General features: G+C 36.4%; 1 protein-coding gene across 27 annotated transcripts in view; it reads left to right on the top strand.

Moving 5' to 3' along the window:
* The window catches only part of LOC138744384 (protein CC2D2B-like), a 127,610-nt gene that overhangs the window by 68,214 nt on the left and 37,051 nt on the right, over positions 1-22,345 (top strand). For 25 of the 27 annotated variants that reach the window (XR_011345467.1, XR_011345466.1, XM_069900470.1 and 22 more), the window contains 9 exons: positions 753-845; positions 6,462-6,556; positions 10,949-11,116; positions 15,409-15,505; positions 16,747-16,856; positions 17,464-17,560; positions 21,711-21,806; positions 21,895-22,059; positions 22,257-22,283. Coding sequence is in view for 25 of the 27 variants with exons in the window: in XM_069900470.1 (XP_069756571.1) it covers positions 753-845; positions 6,462-6,556; positions 10,949-11,116; positions 15,409-15,505; positions 16,747-16,856; positions 17,464-17,560; positions 21,711-21,806; positions 21,895-22,059; positions 22,257-22,283 (948 nt within the window). In the remaining 2 variants the exon portion in view is untranslated. The remainder of the gene's footprint in view (positions 1-752; positions 846-6,461; positions 6,557-10,948; positions 11,117-15,408; positions 15,506-16,746; positions 16,857-17,463; positions 17,561-21,710; positions 21,807-21,894; positions 22,060-22,256; positions 22,284-22,345) is intronic. The other 2 variants (XM_069900465.1, XM_069900468.1) reach the window with 2 other exon arrangements.

Genomic DNA, 22,345 nt, shown 5'->3' with positions numbered 1-22,345 from the left:
CTAAAGAGCACTTTTAGGAACACCATCACCAACACCACTTCAGCAATTCAAGAAGGTGTTCACTATCAACTTCACAAGGGCAAGGGCTGGACAATAATTGCTGGCCTTCACAATGATGCCAAGATCACAAAAATAAATAAAAAAGAAGAGATGACTGTATCTGTTAATAGTTCATTGGAAGTGGCAGGTTAGGTCAAAACATATTTCGAAATAAGTAGAAATATAAAGAAATGGTGATGAATCTTATAAGATACTGGTTTGGTCACAACTGGGTTAGTATGCCTAGGTAATCCAAACTTTAGGAAATGTGTACACTTTGGAGAAGGTGCACAAAAGATCTATTAAAATTATTCAAGGGATGAGCATAGTTATGTGGATAGACTGAAGAAAGTAGTGCTGTTCTTCTGGGCTATTGATTGTTGCCAAGGTATCTAACAGGAAATACACCAAGGATATTGACAGATTTTGATAAACATGAACTGTTTCTTTGGCATAAGGTTCAAAAACCCTTCACTGAAATGAATGTGATTGGTAAAATAATAAAAAGTGACATGAGAAAAGAACTTTCTATGTAATGACTAGTTCACATCTGGTACACAATGATTAGTGGAGGCAGACTTAGTTGTGTTCAAAAGAGATCTGGATAAATATCTGAAAGTAAAGATTTTGCAAAGTGTGTAGTGGGTAGGGGAGCATTTATTTACATTTTGGTTTATATTTTATAAAGCAGTAATTATTTTAATATTTTCTAGGAACTTGAAAGTCGAATGGATGGTATTTTTATAATTATGGGAGAAGATTCACTGACAGAACAAAGAATGATGGGACTTCAATATCTCGAGAAGGTAGAAAAATGTGGAAAATAAAATATACTTATCAAAGTAACAAAGATAACATTTGCAAGCTTTGATCCTGACAATTTGGCCAATGAATGCCAGTGTTACTCTAATTAATCTGTGCCACTGTTTCGGAGCAGGCTTGACTGGCCGGATAGCTTACTCCTGCTCCTATTTCCAATTTCTTGTTGGACTCAGCCTTTACTTATTGCATTCCCTTGAGCTTCCCTTGCCTGGCAACATAAAGAGACCAGTCAAAATTAAAAGATAAATATTGTCTTCTTCAAGAATCTTGGTTGTTTTCACACAGGTTCATGTTAATCTAGAGAGCTGATTACTTCAGATGATTTAGGTGTCATTAAGATTAGATAACCATGTAACATCAATGATTTACCACAGCTTACAAATAAATACAGGTACTCCCCAATTTAAGACTGTAATTGGGACAGAAATATCGGTCGTATCTCGAAATGGAAATAATTCAGAATTTTGCCCACACACGTTGAGTACCAAAGTCTTAAAGCAAATTTTTAATCAATTTTTAAAATATCCTTAGATTTGTCAATAACAACTTAAACCTTCTTGAATTTATTGATTATCCTTGGCAAATCTTTGCACAGTCTGGTCCATGCTTACCTTATTAGTCAGCACCCTGACAATATTGAATTAAGTGTACCCTTAACTCTCATGTTCACCAACTGAATTCTAATATGTGAACCCACCGCACATGCACCAATCAAAGACTCACGCATGCACACAGGAATCAAGATAGCTGCACCCTGCCTATAGACCCTGGGTTGCTGACTAACAAGTACGCACATTTTGGCTCTTGCATGGCTTGCATCCCTGTCAAATACAACATATTTTTATCTTTTTAAAAAAAATTTGGTCGTATATGCAAGTCAGGGAGTACCTGTAAAGAATTAACTCACTCGTTTCTTTCAACATACCATGAAGTCAACTTACTTTTATTATTCACTAGAAATAACATTGCATTCTTCAACTGCCCAAACACCACCCAGCCAAACTCCTCTGACTTTCTCATTGGCTCACTTCCACATGGGTGATCCTGACTCTCCTCCTCCTAACGAAAGTAAGTATGTAACCACAACAGCTACCTCCCCACTCTCCAAGCCAGGCAAGGAGGCAACTGATTGGAACTGTCCTACTATGAAGCAGTCTAGAGGGCTATGAACAGCTCACGCCAGAGGAACACGAGTACAGCATTGTAAATCATTCAGCACATACACTGCAGGTGACACCTGCTGCGTAGGAGTAGGTTGGAATAAGCACTTGTTTTCCTGAAGACAATCAACATAACTGGCTGGATCATAGTGTTGTGCTTAGACTCAGATTCACAAATTTGCCATATATATAGTGCCATATATATAATAGGTCTGCCACTGAACATCCAAGATCTGCCTTAGCAGGAGTATGCACTCTAAGGAGAACAATGGGCAACGTTCGCTCCACATAGATGCATCACCACCTGCTGTTAATGCTGCTTTCAATTGTCAATGGAAACTTTTAATGAGGCCACTTGCCTGCGAATGGTAAGCTGTATTGCGAATGCGGGTAGTGCCCAGAAGATCAGTGAGAGCTTGGAACAGCGCCGACTCAAACTGAGACCCTCGATCCATTGTAATAGTGACTGGAACACCAAAAGATGGAATCTATAAAAGCCCTCGTGACTGTCTCCATAGAGATGTCAGTGATAGGAATGGCTTCCTGCCACCTGGTAGTCTGGTCTTTACACATGAGCAGATAAGTATATCCTTGAGTTGGCAGAAGTGGGCCTACCAATTCAAGGTGCACGTGCTGGAAACGGGAATCCAGAACAACAAAATCCCCCATTTGGGATTTTGTGTCTAGGGACTTTAGGGTGTAGACATGGCAAGCAGGTCCTTGCCCATAATCCAACATCCCATTTAACATGAGGACAGGTAAAACGTTCCATAACTAGTTTGATTGATGCTTTCTACCAGATATGATAGATTGTTAAGAGACTCAAATGTCTCCCACCTCATAGCCACCAGCACAAAAGGCTTAGGCCTTACTGTGAAAAAAATCACAGACTAACTTTTCACTCAATTCATCCAGGGTCACATCTTAAAGAAGGAGACCAGAATTGATCTGGCGATATTCGATGAAAATTAGGATCAATGTGCTGTGCAAAAGCCATGGCAGTGAAATCTATGCCAGTAGTTGTATGTAAGGCATCAATGTTGTGCCTGGACAGGGCATTGGCCACAACATTTGCCTTTTAATTGGATGTGCTGTATGTCCGATGAAAATTGTAAGATGAAGTCCAAGTGCTGAATCTCTGGGCGAGTAGAGATGTGTGCTTGCACTCACAGTATGTGTAAGAGGTTGGTAGTCTGTATAAATGGTGAAAGGACAACCTTACAATAAAAAGCTGAATTTTTTTTACTGCAAGATAGAAGGCCAAGAGTTCTCAACCAAAAACACTATACTTTGCCTCAAGGCGGTGACAACTTGGCTGAAAGAAAAAGCCAGAGTTTTCAATTGCCCACGTACTTGTGGTTCTAACACTGCTCCCATAGCACTGACAGATGCATCTGTGGTAAGAGAGAGCAAGGCATTGGCATTTGATGTATAAGCACCGTGGCATTCGCAAGCACAGACTTCACATCGTTAAAAGCATGCACAGCATCATCCCCCAAAGTTAATGGTCCTTTGGACATGGACTTATTGGATCCTTTTCGTAGTTCAGTAAAAGGTAACAAAGATGCTTAAGCATTTGGCAGGGAATCAGTGATAAAAATTCATTATGCCTAAAAAACATTGCAACTGGCCAAATGTCAGTAATTCTCTAATCTCTCATACTTTTGATTTATTGGGCAAAATACCATGTTACGTAACTCTATGTCCCAAAAATATAAGAACGGCAGCACCAAAAATGCATTTACTAGCATTGATCACAAAGCCAAATTTATCAAGCCTCTGAAACAATGAGATAAGGTAGCACTTGAGCCCTCATCATCTACACTTGCGACCAGAATTTCGTCGATGTAAACAAATGCAAAATCAAGGCCGGTGAGTACGTGAACCATAAACCATTGGAATGTTTGCATTCTGTAGACTGAATGGCATTCGCAGAAATGGGTGCTGAAAGAGATAATTACTGCTGTCTTTGCGACATTTCAGAAGGCTCAACTGGAAGCACGTATTAAATCTATTTTTGCAAATACATGTTTCCCATGGAAGTTTGGTGAAAAGTCTTGTAAATTAGGGATGTTGTACCAGTCAGGCATGGTAGAATTGTTCAGAGCATGATAATCACCTCAAGACTGCCAATCCCCAGGAGATTGTTTTGGAATTATATGCAACAGTGAGGCCCAGCAGCTGTCAGATCTGCCCAACTCTTGCACGTGGTCAAATTCTAATTTCATGATTTTAAGACTGTCTGGGATTAATCTACAAAACCATGCTACTTCCAGAAGACCCCAAGTCTCAATATGGTGGGTTACTGTATGTTTAACGTCTGTGTGACCATATGATGTGGTTACTAGGTGAGGGAAATACTTGAGAAAGGACAGGAGCCAGGTTGAAGGCTCATCAGGCAGCTGATGACATTAGAGGGATGACTGATGCAGCTCACTTGAATAAAAGAACTACGGTCCACAGAGCACCAATTTTTAAAATCTACTAACAGAAAAAATGTGACAAGAAATTGAACACCCGAAAGACGGTCTTTGAGGAAAAGATGGCAGTTGCCTCTACTGCCTGGCCTGGTTGTTTCCCAGCTGCCATTTGTAGAAGTCACAAGGTGGCTGTCAGGACCAGACAGCAGCACCAAATCTTTGTTGCTTTCAACAAATACACCGTCCATTATCTCACCACGTCCTTGACCACCATGATTCCAACCAGGCCTACGGAAGGAATTTCACTGCGTGCCCAAGCCTGGACCTGTGTAGTCATTTGCTTCTTCAACTGAGTTATCTTTGATTGATATGGTACTGGTGCTATGTTTGATTGAGAAGCTTCGATTGATCAAGGCGCAGTAAGCAGTTGTTCCAGTTCGATTTGCTCCTGTTGGCTAGGGGAAGGAGCCAATCCTTCTATCTTCAATGCAGAGGTCATAGACGTAAGGAGGTCAGCATGATTTACCAACTGATTGAAGGTGGACATTAGAAAGACACCCACCAAATGCTCTTGAACATGACGATGTAAACATCGAAGGAACCTGTTTCCAATAATCACCTTCGGAAGAGTCTGTTCCAGCTAGCCTGCGCCACCTCCTCAATATCTGTTACGGTTGCCTATTGCCTAGGCTGTCATCAGCTAGTAATTGGGCAATACAAGTCTCCCTAAATGACTGAGTAAGCCACAGAATAGCCGCCTTAAGCATGTCTTATGGGAGATTACTATCCAGATCCACTAAGATGTCCTCCACTTCACAGGCAACAAAGGTAGAAAAAGAGGTAAATAAAAAGAACATGGAAAAGATACAAGACAATTTAATTACATTGAAATTAAATTAAAAAGTAAGATAGTGAATTGTGAATAACTCCCATAACTTCTGAAATCTTATATCTGAATTATTAATTGAATAATAAATCTTTTCCATATTCAAACAAGACATGATGTCACGTAACCACTGATCATGAGTAGGTGGGGCAGCATCCTTCCATTTAAGTAAAATTTTGCCAAGCAAATGCTGCGAACTTCTCCCCCACAATCTTCATCATCAGCAGAGCATCACAGGACTGTGTTCTTAGCCCCCTGCTCTATACAACTGTATAGCTCGGTAACATCACCTACAAATTTTTTCAACGATGCCATGGTAGTAGGTTGTATAAAGGAAGGGGATGAGTCAGCATACAGGATGGAGATTGAAAATGTGGCTGAATGGGTCACCAACACCAACCTTGCACTCAATGTCACCAAAACTAAGGAGCTGATTGTTGACTTCAGGAAAGGAAAGCCAGAGATATACAATCATTGGGGGATCAGAGGTGGAGAGGCAAAACTCTCCCCACTATTGAGTACATCTACAGGGAATGCATCAAAGGCCCACACCACCCAGCATATGCTCTGTTCTTGCTGCTACCGTCAGGTAAGAGGTATAGGTGCTACAAGACCTGCACCACCAGTTTCAGGAACAGCTCCTTCCCCTCTACTATCAGACTCCTCAACCGGAGACTCATTTAAGGGCTCTTCCATGTGCACTTTATTGATTTTCTTTTGTTCTCTCTGTATTGCACAGTCAGTTTGTTGACATTCATTATCTATTTATAATTCTTTTATTTGTTTACATGTTTATGATATGTACCCTTTTTTTGCATTACCAATTAGTGGTAATTCTGCCACGCCTGCAGTAAAAAGGAATCTCAGGATTGTATGTGATGTCATGTATATACTCTGACAATAAATCTGAAATCTAGATCTGTTGATTTCCAACAGCATTTTTGTGTATTTGTTATTGTTTATTAGAATGATATTTATTTGCATGAATGAATCATTTTAGCAAAGTCTAGCCTTAAATTTGCACAGTATGGTGTTGAAACTGTCACTGGAAATACTAAATTTGCTTTTTTGATCTTAGAAAACATTTCCATTAAAACATATTTTGTTATGATTATTTAATATGTTGCCTGGAAGGTGAAAGCTTCTGTGATGAAAAACCTTTTAAGGGTCAAGCATCATTTTACATTACAAGATATTGTTGTTGAATGTGAAGATATCAGTACTATAAGGTAAGCTTAATAATGTACTTGCTAAATTTAGAATATTAGCTCAATTCATTTTAGCTGAATTTAATGTTCTAATAGCATTAGGGATGATTATATTCTGTGGTAATTGCAAAGCCATAACCATTACTGGTACTTGGGTCATATTTATAGCAGGCCAATAAGCTGCAAGCACTTGCTATCCACACCAAAAAAATGCATGAGAGTTTGCGTTTTGGAACATTACATCATTGGTGACAACACTTTCTTTCAGACAAAGGGAAAGGAGACAAAGAAGGGAGAGGAGCAATTGATGGAAAGAATGAAAGAAACTAGCAAGAGCAGAATAATTAGTTTCTCTCACATATTCTGCGAGTTCATCCTAAGCCTTCTCATGCAGTTCAAACGTGTCAGGACTCACAGAAAAGCACACCTCAGAACTCCTATAAAAAGATTATTAAGAATGACCAAGCACTACCAATGAAATGTGAGAAATAAAGAAACTACAATCATCATGTAACCAAAAGCACTAATCATGGCCATTCTCTAACATGACCTCTATATTCTGTATCTTTTGCAGCTTTGACCTATGGAATACATGCACACATTCACTCCCATTTGTTTCCACAGGAGGTTAATTCTGTTTTAGTTCCTTTGCAAGATATTTTTAAAATTTAATTCTATCCATCCTTGAACATTAGCTGGTTCTTGATAAAATTCAATTTTGCTATTACATTGTGGAACAGAGTTGCTCCCAAACATCTTACATATTATGCTTATTTTGTAATTCTTTATTTTTCAATCATTTTATTGATTTTATAATAATAAAACATGTAAACACATAATGTATATGGAAGACCTAATGAATCACATTATACAAAACTATTGTAATTGATACCCATATCATTAATCACTTGTGAATATTGAATTAAAAAATGATACAAAATATTTTATTATAATATATACTATCTATTTCCCCACTACCTAGACCAGAGTTGTATGATTAATACCCTGCTTCATAAAAAGAAAATGTGTAAAGAGAACATAAAAATATCATCTAAGACAACTTGATTGATGCAAATTTCATTTTTGGTTGTATCATCTTCCAGCCAGGGCTGAGTAACAGTTTCTTCCCAAGGGCAGTGAAAATGCTGAATGAATGATGTGCTCATACAAACCCTCCGAGACTCTCCTATTTATTTTAAAATATTTATTTAATTTTTACTTATGTGTATACAGTATGTACTTCATATGCACTGTTTTTCTGTATGTGTATTATGTCTATATGTGTGTTTACATGTTTTTGCACCAAGGACTGAAAACTATTATTTTGTCAATTGGTACATGTTCAATCGAATGACAATAAACTTCAACTTGAACTTTCCTAAGGACTACCATAAACTCCTTGGTTCTGCTGATGTTGAGAGCAAAATTGTTGTTCTGGAATCATGCATCAGATTCTTGATTTCTATCCTATATTGTGTCTCATCAATTCACATTATTCAGTCAACAATAGTGATGTCATCAGCAAATTTGGAGATTGTGTTGAATCCATAGATTTCTGTTGGTCTAAAATGCTTCAGGATTTCTTTTTGAAATTCATCATTGATATCTTTTCCCTACAGCATCTTGAGATAAGAATTGCGATGAAACTTTTGTCAATTTTAGTTCAAGATTTTATGTAATAAAACAGATGTAATATTACAGTACACAAAATTGCCTTTAGTCTGTCGAAAGACAGTCAAAGATTCACCATCAGCAGAAATTTACCAGCACCCTTTACAGCCTGAGAAAGAGAAGCAAAAAGAGTCCCATCAGAGTCAATGAGTGTCCATGGATTTTTCTCCAGCACTCCCACAGCCTCTACAGCCACACAGATTTCAGTCTAAACCATCAGCAACTTGAGTTGCAGATACAAACCTCCTACATGATCAGGAAGCCTTCAGTGCCTTTGATATTCTCTTGCATCCAAATTTCAATACCTTATACCTCTTCAGCCAGTCTCAAGTCAGTCGCCAGCAGTCTGCAGCCTGATGTGAGTCCTTTGACTCACCTTGAGTTACCAAAGAACCTGCTGCCAGGGTGTTCTACAGCCACAGAGCCCCTCACTGGTCTGCTGTCAGAGTCACTGTCCCCTAGGGTCATATCCTCTGCTTCTTCTCAAACAAGGGGGCATTCTTCTCATTACTGGTACACTGTGCCAATCCTCTGCTTCCCAGTTGTTTGTAACCCCTGGAGACCACTGCTGAACATCTTGGTCCCAGACCCACGGTCACAGGATTTTAAATAAAAACCGTCTGCTCCTTTAACAAATTGTTTAAAGCTTATACTGAGTCATCAGTAGTTGGATTGGGTGGTAGAGCCCTGTGGAGATGTGCTGTGTCACTGCTCCCAACTAGAGTTATACGATCCAGTGATCATTGAGGGATCAGAGGAGGAGAAGATGTGCAAATTTAAGTTCTTGGGAATCACTATTTTGGAGGATCTTTCCTGAATCCAACACCCTAATGAGATCATGAAGAAAGCACATCTGGATCTCTACTTCCTCTGGAGTTTTGGTATGGCATCAGAAACCCTGGAAAATTTCTACATTTGTGTGCTGGAAAGTGTGCTGACCAACTGCAACATGGTCTAGTATGGGATACCAAACCGCTGAGCATAAAGCCCTCCAAAAGGTAGAGGACATAGCCCAGGACATCACAGGCAAAACCCTCCCCACCATTGAGAACATCTACAGGGAACGCCATCAGGAAGGAGGTATAGGTGCCACAAGACTTGCACCGCCAGACTTCTCATCAATAAACTCAATCAGGGACTCATTTAAGGACTCTTATTTTTCTGCAATACCAAAAGAATAAATAAAATCAATCATTTTGTTTGCATTTCTTTATTTGTTTACATGTGTATGTTGTGCAGTTTTTTTTTGCCTCACACGCAGGAAAAAGCATCTCAGTTGTATGTGATGTCATGTATATGCTCTGACAATAAATCTGAAATTAAATCTAAATCTCCCGGGTCCACACCAGCGTCAGTGCTGCCATTACAGCAGCTCTGGCAGCACCACCATTTTGTTTTTGAAGGCATGACTACAAGAGTGCAGCCTAAAGAAGGAGGGAACCATTTGGGCATGGATTCTAACATGGAGTCAGGAAGGGCACTGATGAACATCTGATCTTATATTTATACAGTACTTTCTTTTTTGTTTTTTTAAAAAGATCTTTTTATCTGCAGCCCATAATCATCACTCTTATCACCATTGGATAATGCATATCTACTGCATAAGGCAATGGTTCTCATCCTTATTTTTTCCACTCACATCCCACTTTAAGTAATCCCTGTGATTGGTGCTCTGTGATTAGGAAGGGATTGCTTTAGGTGGGATGTGAATGGGAAGGGAAGGTTGGGAATCACTGCTCTAGACCCAATTGTTACTGAAATATTTTGCTTGAGAAAAATTGTCATTGGGCCATTTCCTTTGGAGTTATGAAACCATGCATATAATGAGTCAATGAGGTACGATTAAGGTTTTCAAACTTTTTATTTCCACCCACATCCCACTTTAAGCAATCCCTTACTAATCATAAAGCATCTATGGCATCAGAAATATTTAAAGTCATATATGAGTGGAAAGAAAAAGGTTGGGAACCACTGGCATTGGGCACTCATGCACTCATTAGACTGTATAGTTGCCCATTGCCCTTCCCTGCATACTGTAACCTGATGTTGAGCTCAGGGATTGTCTTGAAGGTTCCAAAGAAGCAGATTGCTATAGTTTATATTTTATGATTTCTCAATTTCTTGCTATTAGATAAAATGCAGAATTGTATATTTTAACATGGCTATTTTAGGTGTTTCCTTTAATTTGTGGATGTACATGAATTAATAGTTTTAGTTTTTTTTTAAAAAAGTCTGCATTTTCTTGGTTAAAACAATGGAAAATAGGCAGAAATCTATTGTCTTTTCAGTCCACTCCTGTGCCTGGGATTCAGTAAGGAATTTTAGGGTTCACTACTTCTATTTACCAATTTGTTAAGCATTTGCTTTTACTCAAGTCATGTTTGCTGCAAAAATTGTGGCAATTCTAGAGCAATAGAGTATCTATTTATTTTTAAAATTATTATTTTGAACACATGCTTACAGTGAATCTCTTTAGGCCTAATGATTGAAAAATAAAAACCTACTTTAGGTGTTTGGAAAAATAATGAATGATATATCTTGTCAATTTTGTACACCCTCTCATCATAAATCTTCCAAAAGATTTGCAAAGAAGGAACCCATTATGTTTGTTCATAATAAATCTATTTCTTAATGATAATATTTTATTTTAAGGAAATAATAATCAACAAAAAAAATCACATATTCTTTTATTTATTGGAATTGAATTGCTTAACTTATTGTTTATTGGTTATTGTTTCAAAGCAAAATAAGTCTAGCCTTGTTTGACGTTATTGCACCTCGAAAAACATTGAAACCTCTGCGTAAGGAGAGAAAGAAAATACCTGCCCAGACCTTGTCTGATGGAGATATTAAGCTACTTATTAATGTAATAGGAGCATACAACATACCAAAGAGGAAGTGTATTGCCAGGTATGAAATGTATGCAATTTTGTGAAGGTTTCTAAGAAATCATGCTTCATGTTATTCTTTATACTCGAGTATAAAGTTATTGAAGCCAATATGTATATGTGATGGTGAGAATAGGTTCAAAGGATTCAAGAAGTAACAAATCCTGGACACATGTTTATAGTAAACTATGATCTTTATTTATGTGCAGGGGAATTCGCAATTGGGAGCACGCATATACATACAAAATCATAATACACAAATCATACACATCAGATACTAGTTAAAGATAATTGCAACTCCCGATTGTGATGCTAATGTTACACAAATAATACCCACCATCCCCTCTACAATAAGTCAGCATGTTGCACAGTACACTAATTAACACAAGACAGGAATTCTAATCTAGTTACAAATAAATTAGGTGAAACGCAGTAATCTCTCCCGGATGTATGCCAAAATAGCTCCACCCTATACTGGCATACAGGTCACAATTGGTTCTCCAGCATCAGCCATGGCTTGTAACCTGATGTTGAGCTCAGGGATTGTCTTGAAAGAACAAGAGAAAGAGTTGGTCCACTTTGTGAGCTTTATTCTTGTGGTGATACAACCACCAGACTGTCTGTGGCTGCCTGCACCTTCCTATCTGTCTCCTGCAGGGGGCAACCCATTGTATCTGCAGGGAGGTAACCTGGGAGGCTGGCTCCACCTATTCTCTGCCAATCACCATCCTCATATAAAGGCTCACACTGGCTCTTGTGTAGGCACTAGAGCACATGGAGCCAGAAGGGATACTGAACTTTGTGTGCAAGTTTTAAGCTCATTAAAGCGTTCATAGTTTGAGCTTGTTTTTTCACACTCAACACCTCAAAATACTGCAGTCAGCTGGGATGTGCCCATATGACCTGGAGTACCAATTGTGTGGTGGCTTCACCTGTGGATGGATCTAATCCTTGATTGGCAGGTGAGGTGACTTCTGGCCTGTTTCCTGTTGGAGAGGTCATGTGATCTTCTGTACCACAGCAAATCATTAAATAGATAAAAATTGCATATGCTGGAGGGATTCAGCAGGTCAGGCAGGTGGTCATTTCCCACGTTGATAAAGGGCCTTAACTGGAAATGTTGATTGTGGATTTCTCTTTATAGATGCTGCCTGATCTGTCAAATCCTTTCAGCGTTTCTATGCCTGCTTTATCACTAAATTGGTACTTTCAATTTATTACCATTCTGCAATATAAAGGATGCTGATTTAAAACATTGCATGTTCCTGGAAATACAGTACAACTCCGATTATCCAAAATGCCCAGGACCAGACCTATTTCAGATAAACCTTTTTTAGGAGCACTGGTAATTTTAAAAAAAAACAGCCCAGTAGCAACAGCAAATCACTTGTAACTGTGTTTATACAACAAACAGCAAGGGAAGGCTTTTTAAGCATCAAAATAATTTTTAATTTTCAGCAAAATAATGATGGCCACTGCCGGACACTGACACCTCCCCACCGAGACCCTGCTCATGCTGGGAGTCTGAGGTTCTTGTTCCTGCCCAGAAGATTGAGGTCCACACTGCCACCAGGAGGCCTAAATCTACTGCTGCCACCAGCAGCCCAAGGTCCGCTGCTGCTGCCGGCAGTCAGAGGTCCCTGGTCAGTTCAGCTCTGAAAAAAAAATTGGATAAATGGGGATTTCTGATTTGTTTGGGATATCCTCATTTATCAGAATTTTTATTAAAAAAATTGGATAAATGAGGATTACGAAAGTAATGCTCTCAGGGATCATCCATTAGTTCTGTGCAAAGTGATTTCCTACTTGTCTGACTTACAAGGTATCATCAGCATAACTATTGAAAATTATAGGGCTTCTATGTTTACCCAGACTACCCAGCACCTTTCTGCCTCATCCATGAGGTTTCTCAAGACAAAATCAATAAATCATAGGGTGGGGGTGTGTGGGGGGGGGGGGGGGGGGTGTGGTCTAGTCCTTATCCAGCTAAATTTCCCTTGCAGCCATTTCATCGAAATGACTTGGAAAAGCTTCTGGCAGTGCGAACCCTAATTCTAACTTTGTATGTTAAGCTAGGATAAGGGCTAGCCTATATTTTAACCAAGAAGGATAAGTTCCAGTGGAGCCTGGTTGAGATACACAAGCAAGTGCTTAATCAAAGGAATGGCAAGGCACCAAAATAATATATGCATCTTTGTATGAGGAATGTGATTGAAAAAGGTATGCCAGCAGCAATAAAAGTAGACGCACAGCAAAGCTTATTACAGTTACTTATAGGTAGAAATATTTCTAACTCACAAGCAATACCCAGAAATTTCTAGCTTGAGAGATCTGGGTTGGTGAATAAAAATATATTTCCTAAAACCTTGAGAAATTCATAAGTCGTACAATTTTTGTTTCCCAAGAGCATTTTCCCCACAATTAGTCAAAAGGTTACAATAAAAAATTATAAAAATATGAGCTTTAGTTCCAAAATCCTGACTGTTCAATCAGACAAAAACAACTCAGAATCAAGAGGAAAATATTTGAACAAATTACAAAAGGTGTGGAAAACATCATTATTAAAGAGAATTTTAAGCAAAGAGTGCAGTGAGAAAATTCCATTTAGCGAATATGAGTAATGAGAGCACTTTCATAAATAAACAATCTATTACTAACTACAGCATTCTTAAAGGCAATGAAAGGTGGAGGTAAATGGTATTATTGCTATTCATGCTTTGAAATTAATGAGCTAACATGACAGAGGAAACCACTAGAGGGCAGACATGTGATGCAAGGAGGATGGGGCTGACTGAATACATATTGTGGAAAGAGAATAATGATGCTTCTCATCTACTGGCTAAGGATCCCTCACTATTATCCAATGGTGTGGCTCTAAGTTAGATCCACACATCTCACAATTTTAGCTGCAGTTAATTTCAAAACACAATAACATCAATTTAATTGAAAGGAAGAATTTCAGACACACAAGATCCTGTGAAAGAAGTTAGTATAATATCTATTCCAAAATCAAAGGAACTGCATACCAAACATTGAATTTTGTGACATTAACTTTGCAAAGCTTTGGTTACAACAAAAAGGCTGTAACTACGGATTAATGATAGAAAAAAGTTGTGTTGCAATTTGTAAGAATAATGCATAAATCAGGAAATGGTTGATCTTTTAAATTTCAATGTTAAATTGGCAAACAGTCTCATAAAAGATAGAAAGTTCTTATCCCTGCAATTTATTTGCAGAGAGAGGAATAATGGAGGACTTTGCTGGTCAACAAATTGCAATGCTAAAAATAGATGATTGATAGAAAAGACAGGGTGGAGGTCTGTGGAGAGAAGGATTATTGGAGGAGTTAGATTAGAACAAATAATCCCAGAGAAATGAGAAATATATGGGGAAGGATTCTGGAGATATAATTAGAGAAACCATTTATTTAAGGAGTTTGGATAGATAATCTAGTGGAGGTAAACCCAAAGACTGATAGAGAGAGCTGGAATGTTTATTAACAATTGAAAGCAGTGGTTCTTAACCTTTTTCTTTCCACTCACATACCACTTTAAGTAATCCCTATGTCATTGGTGCTCTGTGATTAGTAAGGAATTGTTTAAAGTGGTACGTGAGTAGGAAGGGAAGGTTGAGAATCACTGCTCTAGACTCGATTGTTACTGAAATATTTTGCTTGAGAAAAATTGTCATTGGCCCATTTCCTTTGGAGTTATGAAACTGTGCACATAACAAGTCAATTAGGAATGATTAAAACCGTGGTTTTCAACCTTTTTCTTTCCACCCACATCCCATCTTAAGCAATCCCTTACAGAGCACCTATGGCATAGAGAATACTTAAAGTGGTATGTGAGTGGAAAGGAAAAGGTTGAGAACCACTGAGTTAAAGATAAAGAAATTCTCTGAAACAATATTGATGCTTTGGAGTCCCTGGCAATTGCCCAGGAAGGTTAAGATCCCTTAACTAACTCCCAAAAAAGTATCTCAAACCTCCAGTTCAGTATTTATAGTCTCAAATCAAAGGTAGAGTTTTGCAGAAGTAATTTGATATTGAAGTAGCATCAAATGCTTATAATCGGTGACCTCAGGCTTTAAGGTTGTCTTACACATAGAGGTCCGTCCCAGATCCAATATTTGGAAATGTACTGTATGTGGATAAAGTACCAATTTGTGATTTGGGTTTTATGACATTTTTAAGCAATATAAAAATGTAATGTAATAGAACTTTTGAACTTCTGTTTGCTGTGTCCCTGAATGCTTTCATTTACTCATTTAAGTGAGTAATCATTATAAATTGTGCAATACTTTTATTCTCAGGACACAACCACTTTTTGGCCTCATGTCCCCTGTGTCTGGAATGATGAGCGATATGCATTATTGGAAGCCTGAAGGTGAAGATGATCCATTTATCCAGGTAGCAAAACAGTGCCATTTGTTAAATGTTACATTTTTCATGCAAAATAATATATAAGGAAAAGTACAGCTTTTATCGTTCCTTTATTAATGTCAGAATGTGCCAAATATTATAAAACCAAAGTTTTAAAAAAACTTTATAACTGAAGCTCATTTTTCCAGTTCAAAAATATACCATTATTTATGTAGCTTCAATAGTATTGATGTACATTAGGTACAAAACAACTGCTTTATCAGACATAGATGCTTCAAATCATTGCACATTGACAGGATAATGTATCTGGAGCAGAAGGCCAACAGTAAAATCTCAGATAAAAGAACTAAATATCTTTGTCCTATTATAATAGTTTGCAGTAGCACTGATAGATTTAAATTTATATAATAATAATTTGAACAAATAGCTTATATAGGCACAGAAACTGGATCTTCTCCCCATATAATCAATGTTGATTATCAATTGTTAATCTAACTAATTCCATTTGTTAGCACTGTAGCTGACAATGTTTTGGCAATTCAAGTGCTTATCTGGATGCTTCTTGTCCTAAATCTATGTCCCCCTTGTTTACGACACCTCTATCATGACACAAAGTTCCAACTCTCTACCCTTTCTATGCTCCTCATAATTTTGTATGTCAGCTAGGTTTCCTTCAGCCTCCTCCGCTGCAAGGGAAATAAACTCAACCTATCTAATCTATCTTCATATGTGAAATTATCTATTCCAAAAAATATTATTCTCCTTTGTACCATCTCCAGTGCAATCAGGTCCTTCTTTTGGTGCAGCAACCAGAAATGCACACAGTATTTCTACTGCGGGCCTAGAGTTATAAAGCTGTAACATATCTTGACTCTCTCAATGCTCTGTGTTCTTCTATGATGTCTGCTGACATAATTCAGACATTGGGCTGGCCAAAAGAATACGATAAAGAAGACTATTATTAAAAGAATATTCCGAAGAAGTCAGTAAATGACTACCTAGCCAAAAGCTAACTGGCTAGGCAGGTAAAGAAAATTTAATTTTTATTTTTAATGAGAAACATGTAGTTAATCACAGAATTCTACACAATCATTCTTGTGATCTTAGATTTCTCCTACAGTAACGTATTTAATTGTTTTCCAAATGTACTCAGAACTTCTTATAAATAAGAGAGTCTTGCTTTGCTCATTTTATAATAGCTATGTTGTTCTGTTCGGAGAGAATGGTGAAAAAGACATGAAAATAAAATATGTTTCCATCTGGTATAGATTCAAGTGCAACCCTTTGTGGAAGTAACCTTCCAGAAATCAACGTATCAGACAAGTATTGCTGATGGATCCCAGCCATGTTGGAATGAAAAACTTGAAATGGATTTCAAGTAATTCAATGAACATTAATTATTCTGTGCATTGTACTTGATCTATAATTATTAATCTAATATTTTTCAAAAAGATTTTGAAAATTCACTGACTGTTGATTGGTTGCATGCATAATAATTTCATTTTTCTTTACTTAAAGTTAAGAGAAAAATTTACTTGTACTCTACATTACAAATTTTCAATATACAACTAATACTTGATTACATTCTTACTGAATGAACAGAAATACAGACTGACATTGATTTTCATGTTGTAGAGTTCTCAACCTTCAGACTATGAGCACATTTGTTTGCAATTTTTCAAAAGTTATAAACATGCACATTTATTATTCATTATTATAAAATTAAGATGGCCTGAATTTCAGCCAGTGAATAAACAATTGAATATCATTCTTGCATGTTTTGGAATTTGGCTGGTAATAAGATATCATCTTGTAATCCCAAAGAATGATTTGAAATATAGGAAAATAAATACAGAGTTATCATAAAATTCAATGATAGGAATGGCAATGACCATAACTTTAAAGCAACAGATTAAAAAAATGTTGATTGTTGGTTATTTGAATCTTATTTTTATAAATGTTCCATCATATTTCTTTTATTATAGATCACCCAGTGGAGATTACAACAGTTCAACCTTATGCAAGATGAAAGACAAAATAATAATTAATGTGTTTGATAGCTTAACTGTTGCTACACCAGAGGTAATGCAATGTACTGTTACAAACTGCGCGTAATGAACAGCAATGGACAATGAATCAGACAGTGTTTAATTTTAAAAGACTAATTTTATTTCTTACTCTTAAATTATAGTGTTAACTTCTAAACTATCCTTAATAATGACATTAATAAACTCGCAAAATCAGTATTTAATTAAGAAAGATTTCAGCACAGGTGGTTTTTTTTAAGTGGAAGAACAAGGTTGTATTATAGACTCCCCAATAGTCAACAAGAATTAGAGGAGCAAATCTCTCGAGAGAGAGCAAACAGCTGCATAAACCATAAAGTTATGATAGAAGGGGATTTTAACTTTCCACATATTGACTGCGAATCCCATACTGTAAAAGGGCTGGATGGGTTGGATTTGTTCAGTTGTGTTCAGGAGAGTTTTCTAAATCAAGATATCAAATCAATGATCAGAACTAACTCGAGAGTTCCCTAACAATCTCTTGTTAGGGAACAAGACAGGACAGGTGATGGAAGTATGTGTAGGGTGATCATAATGCTATTAGTTTCGTTAATTATGGAGAAGGATAGGTCTGGGCTTTGGGTTGAGATGCTAAATTGGAGAAAGGCCAATTTTGAGGACATGAGAAAGGATCTAGAAAGTGTGGCTTGGGATAAATTGTTTTCTGGCGAGCATGTGCTAGGTAAGTGGATGATCTTTCAAGGTGAAATTTTGAGAGTATGGACTTTGTATGTTCTTGTCAGGATTAAAGACAAAGTTAACAGGCATAGGGAACTTTGGTTTTTGAGGGATATTGGGGATCTGGTTCGAAAGAAAATAGAGGTGTGTAGCAGGAATAATATGGAGAAAATGAGGAGGTTTTAAAAAATGCAAAAGAAATCAGGAAGGCTAAAATAAGACAGGAGGTTGCTTTAGAAGACAATATGAAGGAAAATCTTCAGGGTTTCTACAGGTATATTAATACCACTAGGATAGTAAGGGTGAAAATTGGTCCCCTCAAAGATTAGAGCTATGTATGGAGCCAGAAGAGTTGGGGAGTAATAGTTTGGCACAGACTAAAAGGGCAGAAGAGCCTGTTTCTGCTTTGTAATATTCTATGTTTCTATTATAAGAGGAACAATTCCAGATTTTCCAATCCACCCTGGAATTATTCTTTCCTGCACACTCTAAAGAGTACACATTTTTCCCAACATGTGTAACTCAGAACTGGGCACAATATTTCAATTATGATTGAACCAGTGTTTTATAAAGATTCATCATGATTTATCAGGCTCCGTTACCTCTGCTCTTATTTATAAGGCCTAGGATACCATTTGCTCTTAAAAATACTTTCTCAACCTGTGCTATCAATGAACAATTACATTTTTAACATAAATATATTGATCCTGGAGTGCTATTCCATGAGGTGATGGCTAATCTTTTACCTTTGCTCCATTTCCCTTGATTCTCATAATATCTAAAAACATGCCAATCTCTTGAATAAGGACAACAATGCTCCTTTTCAGCTCTCTTGGGAAAACAATTCCAAAAATCCATTGCCCTCTGGGTGAAGAAATTTTATCTCATATTTGCCATTAATGGATGATCACTTATTTTTTAGATAGTGATGTCCCTCTGCCAGGAGTGCCAAGCTGTACCCTCATATACCAAAAATAGGCAACCTATACTTTGGTTTACACTAGTCTTGGATAAATCATTTCCCTTCCCCACCTCACTGCATCATTAAAGTATTCACTCAATCAGTTGATATATCAGCGATGGGATGGGGGATGAATGGTGCTTGTAGCTTGAAGAGTATTAATTTTATTGTGCCATATACTTTTTTGAACCTGTTGTAAAGATTGCACCAGATGCACTATATTCTGACCACTGCGAGATCTTATGTTGTATCAACAAGGAATGCTGGGTGGAAACTGACAGAAAAATTCATCACTGCTATTCAGTAAACTTTTCATTTAAAGTTCTTACATCATGAAATTTTTTGCAGAGAAGTATTTGGTGTCAAAAATGTTGTTTGAAACATTCAAAAGACTAACAGTTATAGCTCCAAGATTTTTATTATGCAACATATTGAATCATTTTTCTCTTCCCCACAGTATCAAATCATTTTAACTCTAACCCTAACCTGAATGACCTCTATTAGGTCATGTCCTAGTGTCCTCTTTATAGACAAAAGCATGATTTAGTATTTTCCTGATAATTCTGATGCTTGCATCAGTACTTTCAACTATTTGTTATTGTTACCTGTGAAATTCTCATGCTTCTCAAATCCATTGATACTATCATGAAAGCAGTATATCAAAATCTTGTTCTTCCACTTAAAAATATCGCCTCTCAGTTACCTGTGCTGAAATCACTTTCTTAATTAAACACTGAGTTTGCAAGTTTATTAATGTCATTGTGTAAATTTTCACAATCTTCCTAACATAATTTTTCATTTAGTATTGTCCTCAAATTTTACTTTTTGATATATTAATGTAAATTTTGAACATTTATGTTTCCAACTTCCATCCCAGTAGAAACTATACTTCAAGTCTTTTGTCTCTATGCATGGTGTGATCTTTAACTCCCTTTTTTGTGTTTTCTCTGAGTAGCTTGTTCGTTCTTCATTGTACTACCTTTTGCTTGACTTCATGTGACCTGAGCTTGGTCAGGAGTCTACATCCTTAAAATGGATCATTAGAAAATTGAGAAAATAGCATCCCTGTTCCAATACCCTTTGATGTATTTGTTTAAAATCTAATAAAGTTGTTCATTCTTCACAGCCCTTTGAAATTCATGCTGATTATCCAATTATATAATTTTAGCGCCAATATACTTTTCTATTTTATCTACGAGTTAAAATTACATAAATACTTTCCACAACCTTTGTTAAGTTAACTGATCTAGTTCCCTTAATTCTGAATGAAATATGTTACTGTTTGCAATTTGTTGTGATGGCAATAAAAATCAGATAAATGCTGAGTCCTGTGTCAAGTATAGGCCAAATCGAAAGTAAAGCAGGTCAGAGACATATTGGCCTGTACTTCCAACGATATTGCATCGCTTTTTTCTTTCAGTTCTGCTAAATCAATCTGTAGATCCTTGTATTTTAAGCACAAAGTACTTCAAGAAGAAATAATGTTTCTATCATGTTTAACAGTTAGATTTGCCCATAAAATTGATATTGATTGACCTGATGAGCTTTTAAGAATTATTTATATTTGCAAACTTTTAATTGTTTCTGAAAGTTAACCAATTAATTTTAGTTATATTTGTTATTAACGTATAATTTGAAAAACAACTTTGAATATGCATTTATTTATTTAATTGGGCACATAACTATATTGAAAAAGATTACAGCTCATTAATATAACTAGCAAATGATGCTGCAAGTTTTTTAAAGTCATCTGTTATTTTAGAGCATGAGGATTACTTGGTTATTAGGCACTGCTTAAAATTCCTATCTTTAATGAAATTTAATTTTCAATTGTATTAAACAAACTACTCTTAAATATATCAGTTTTAAAAAGTGGATTACATTCTGAAAGATTGCATGATTAGGTTGATTCATGACAGATTGTTCACTTGATAACATACAAATGAATTAAAATAATCTTTGCAAAACAAGTTCAGTTTTGGGTGTAATTTGAATGGAATTACTGTGAATTCAAAATGGAAACTTTATCCTGTTAGCTGTCAACTTGATTTGAACTGGGTTATCTTTTTGAAATTAATCATCATTTTATCTTTGGTTTCTTGTGCATGCAATGCCACTTAATTAGACTATTGTAGCCTCTGATCCTACATAACATTTTAGGAGTTACCTACCTTTTTTTCTAGTGTTTTGCTTTGCTTCTTTGCCTTATGCTATATATCTCCTGCCTTATTTTATTATTTTACCTTATTTTTCAGCATTTATTTGCTTCTCAGAATTCCACTTAATAAAGGTTTGGAATGAGGTCCATTGACAATTTTAAACAGAAATACTGTCTATATAAGAATAATGTGATAATCAAAACCAATCCACTTCATTACTTTAATTTCAGTTTGATTTCTTTCTGCGAGCAACTTAATAAATTTGAATAGAGAAAAGATTATCCTTATTTTGTGATTACACTCTTTTAACATTTATAGATATGACATAATAAGTGGACAAATGTTTGCATTAATATCTTTGATCATAGAATGACTGCCCTGAGATATATAGAATTAAACCACATGTCAAGAATTGGCTGGGATCCATTTCTATACCTTTCAGTACGATCCTGGAACAATCAAAGGTATGGTTAGAATTGAATCATTATAAAATAATTGTAACCTATGTTTTGTTTTATTGAAAATTTCATCTTTTTTGGTGGTGATGCTTAGGTCAGTGGAACTTTCAGAGTCGACACCCCGGTAATGCTACTAGGATACACATGGAAGAAAATAGAGGCAGGTTCTTGTGAGCAATTTTATGAATTTGGACTTGCAGAAAGCTCCCTTTTAACAATTTTTATCACTCTGGACCCTCAAGTTTCTTGCTCAGACAATGTAAGTTATGACATAATTGGGTTTGATTTAAATTTATAATTCAAATTAGACATTTATTATTAATTTCTTAGATCTGTAAATCTTTTAATAATTCTTATAAATGGTAATCACTGATTTGATGGGTCCAGTTTCTTTGTGTGTATCTTATCTCATTATGAATACTATTTTTTTTCTAAACATTCATTCTTTTGCTTTAGGAAGATAAACAACCCCCTTTATGGCAGGTTAGTAATCTATTTAAGAAGCAGATATTTGTTTATTTCTATCTTTTAATAAATTTAAACAA

The sequence above is a fragment of the Narcine bancroftii genome, chromosome 10 (assembly GCF_036971445.1).
Source record: "Narcine bancroftii isolate sNarBan1 chromosome 10, sNarBan1.hap1, whole genome shotgun sequence".
Lineage (NCBI taxonomy): Eukaryota > Metazoa > Chordata > Chondrichthyes > Torpediniformes > Narcinidae > Narcine > Narcine bancroftii.
Note: the sequence above shows the minus strand (reverse complement) of the source record. Positions and strands in the feature narration are given on the sequence as shown.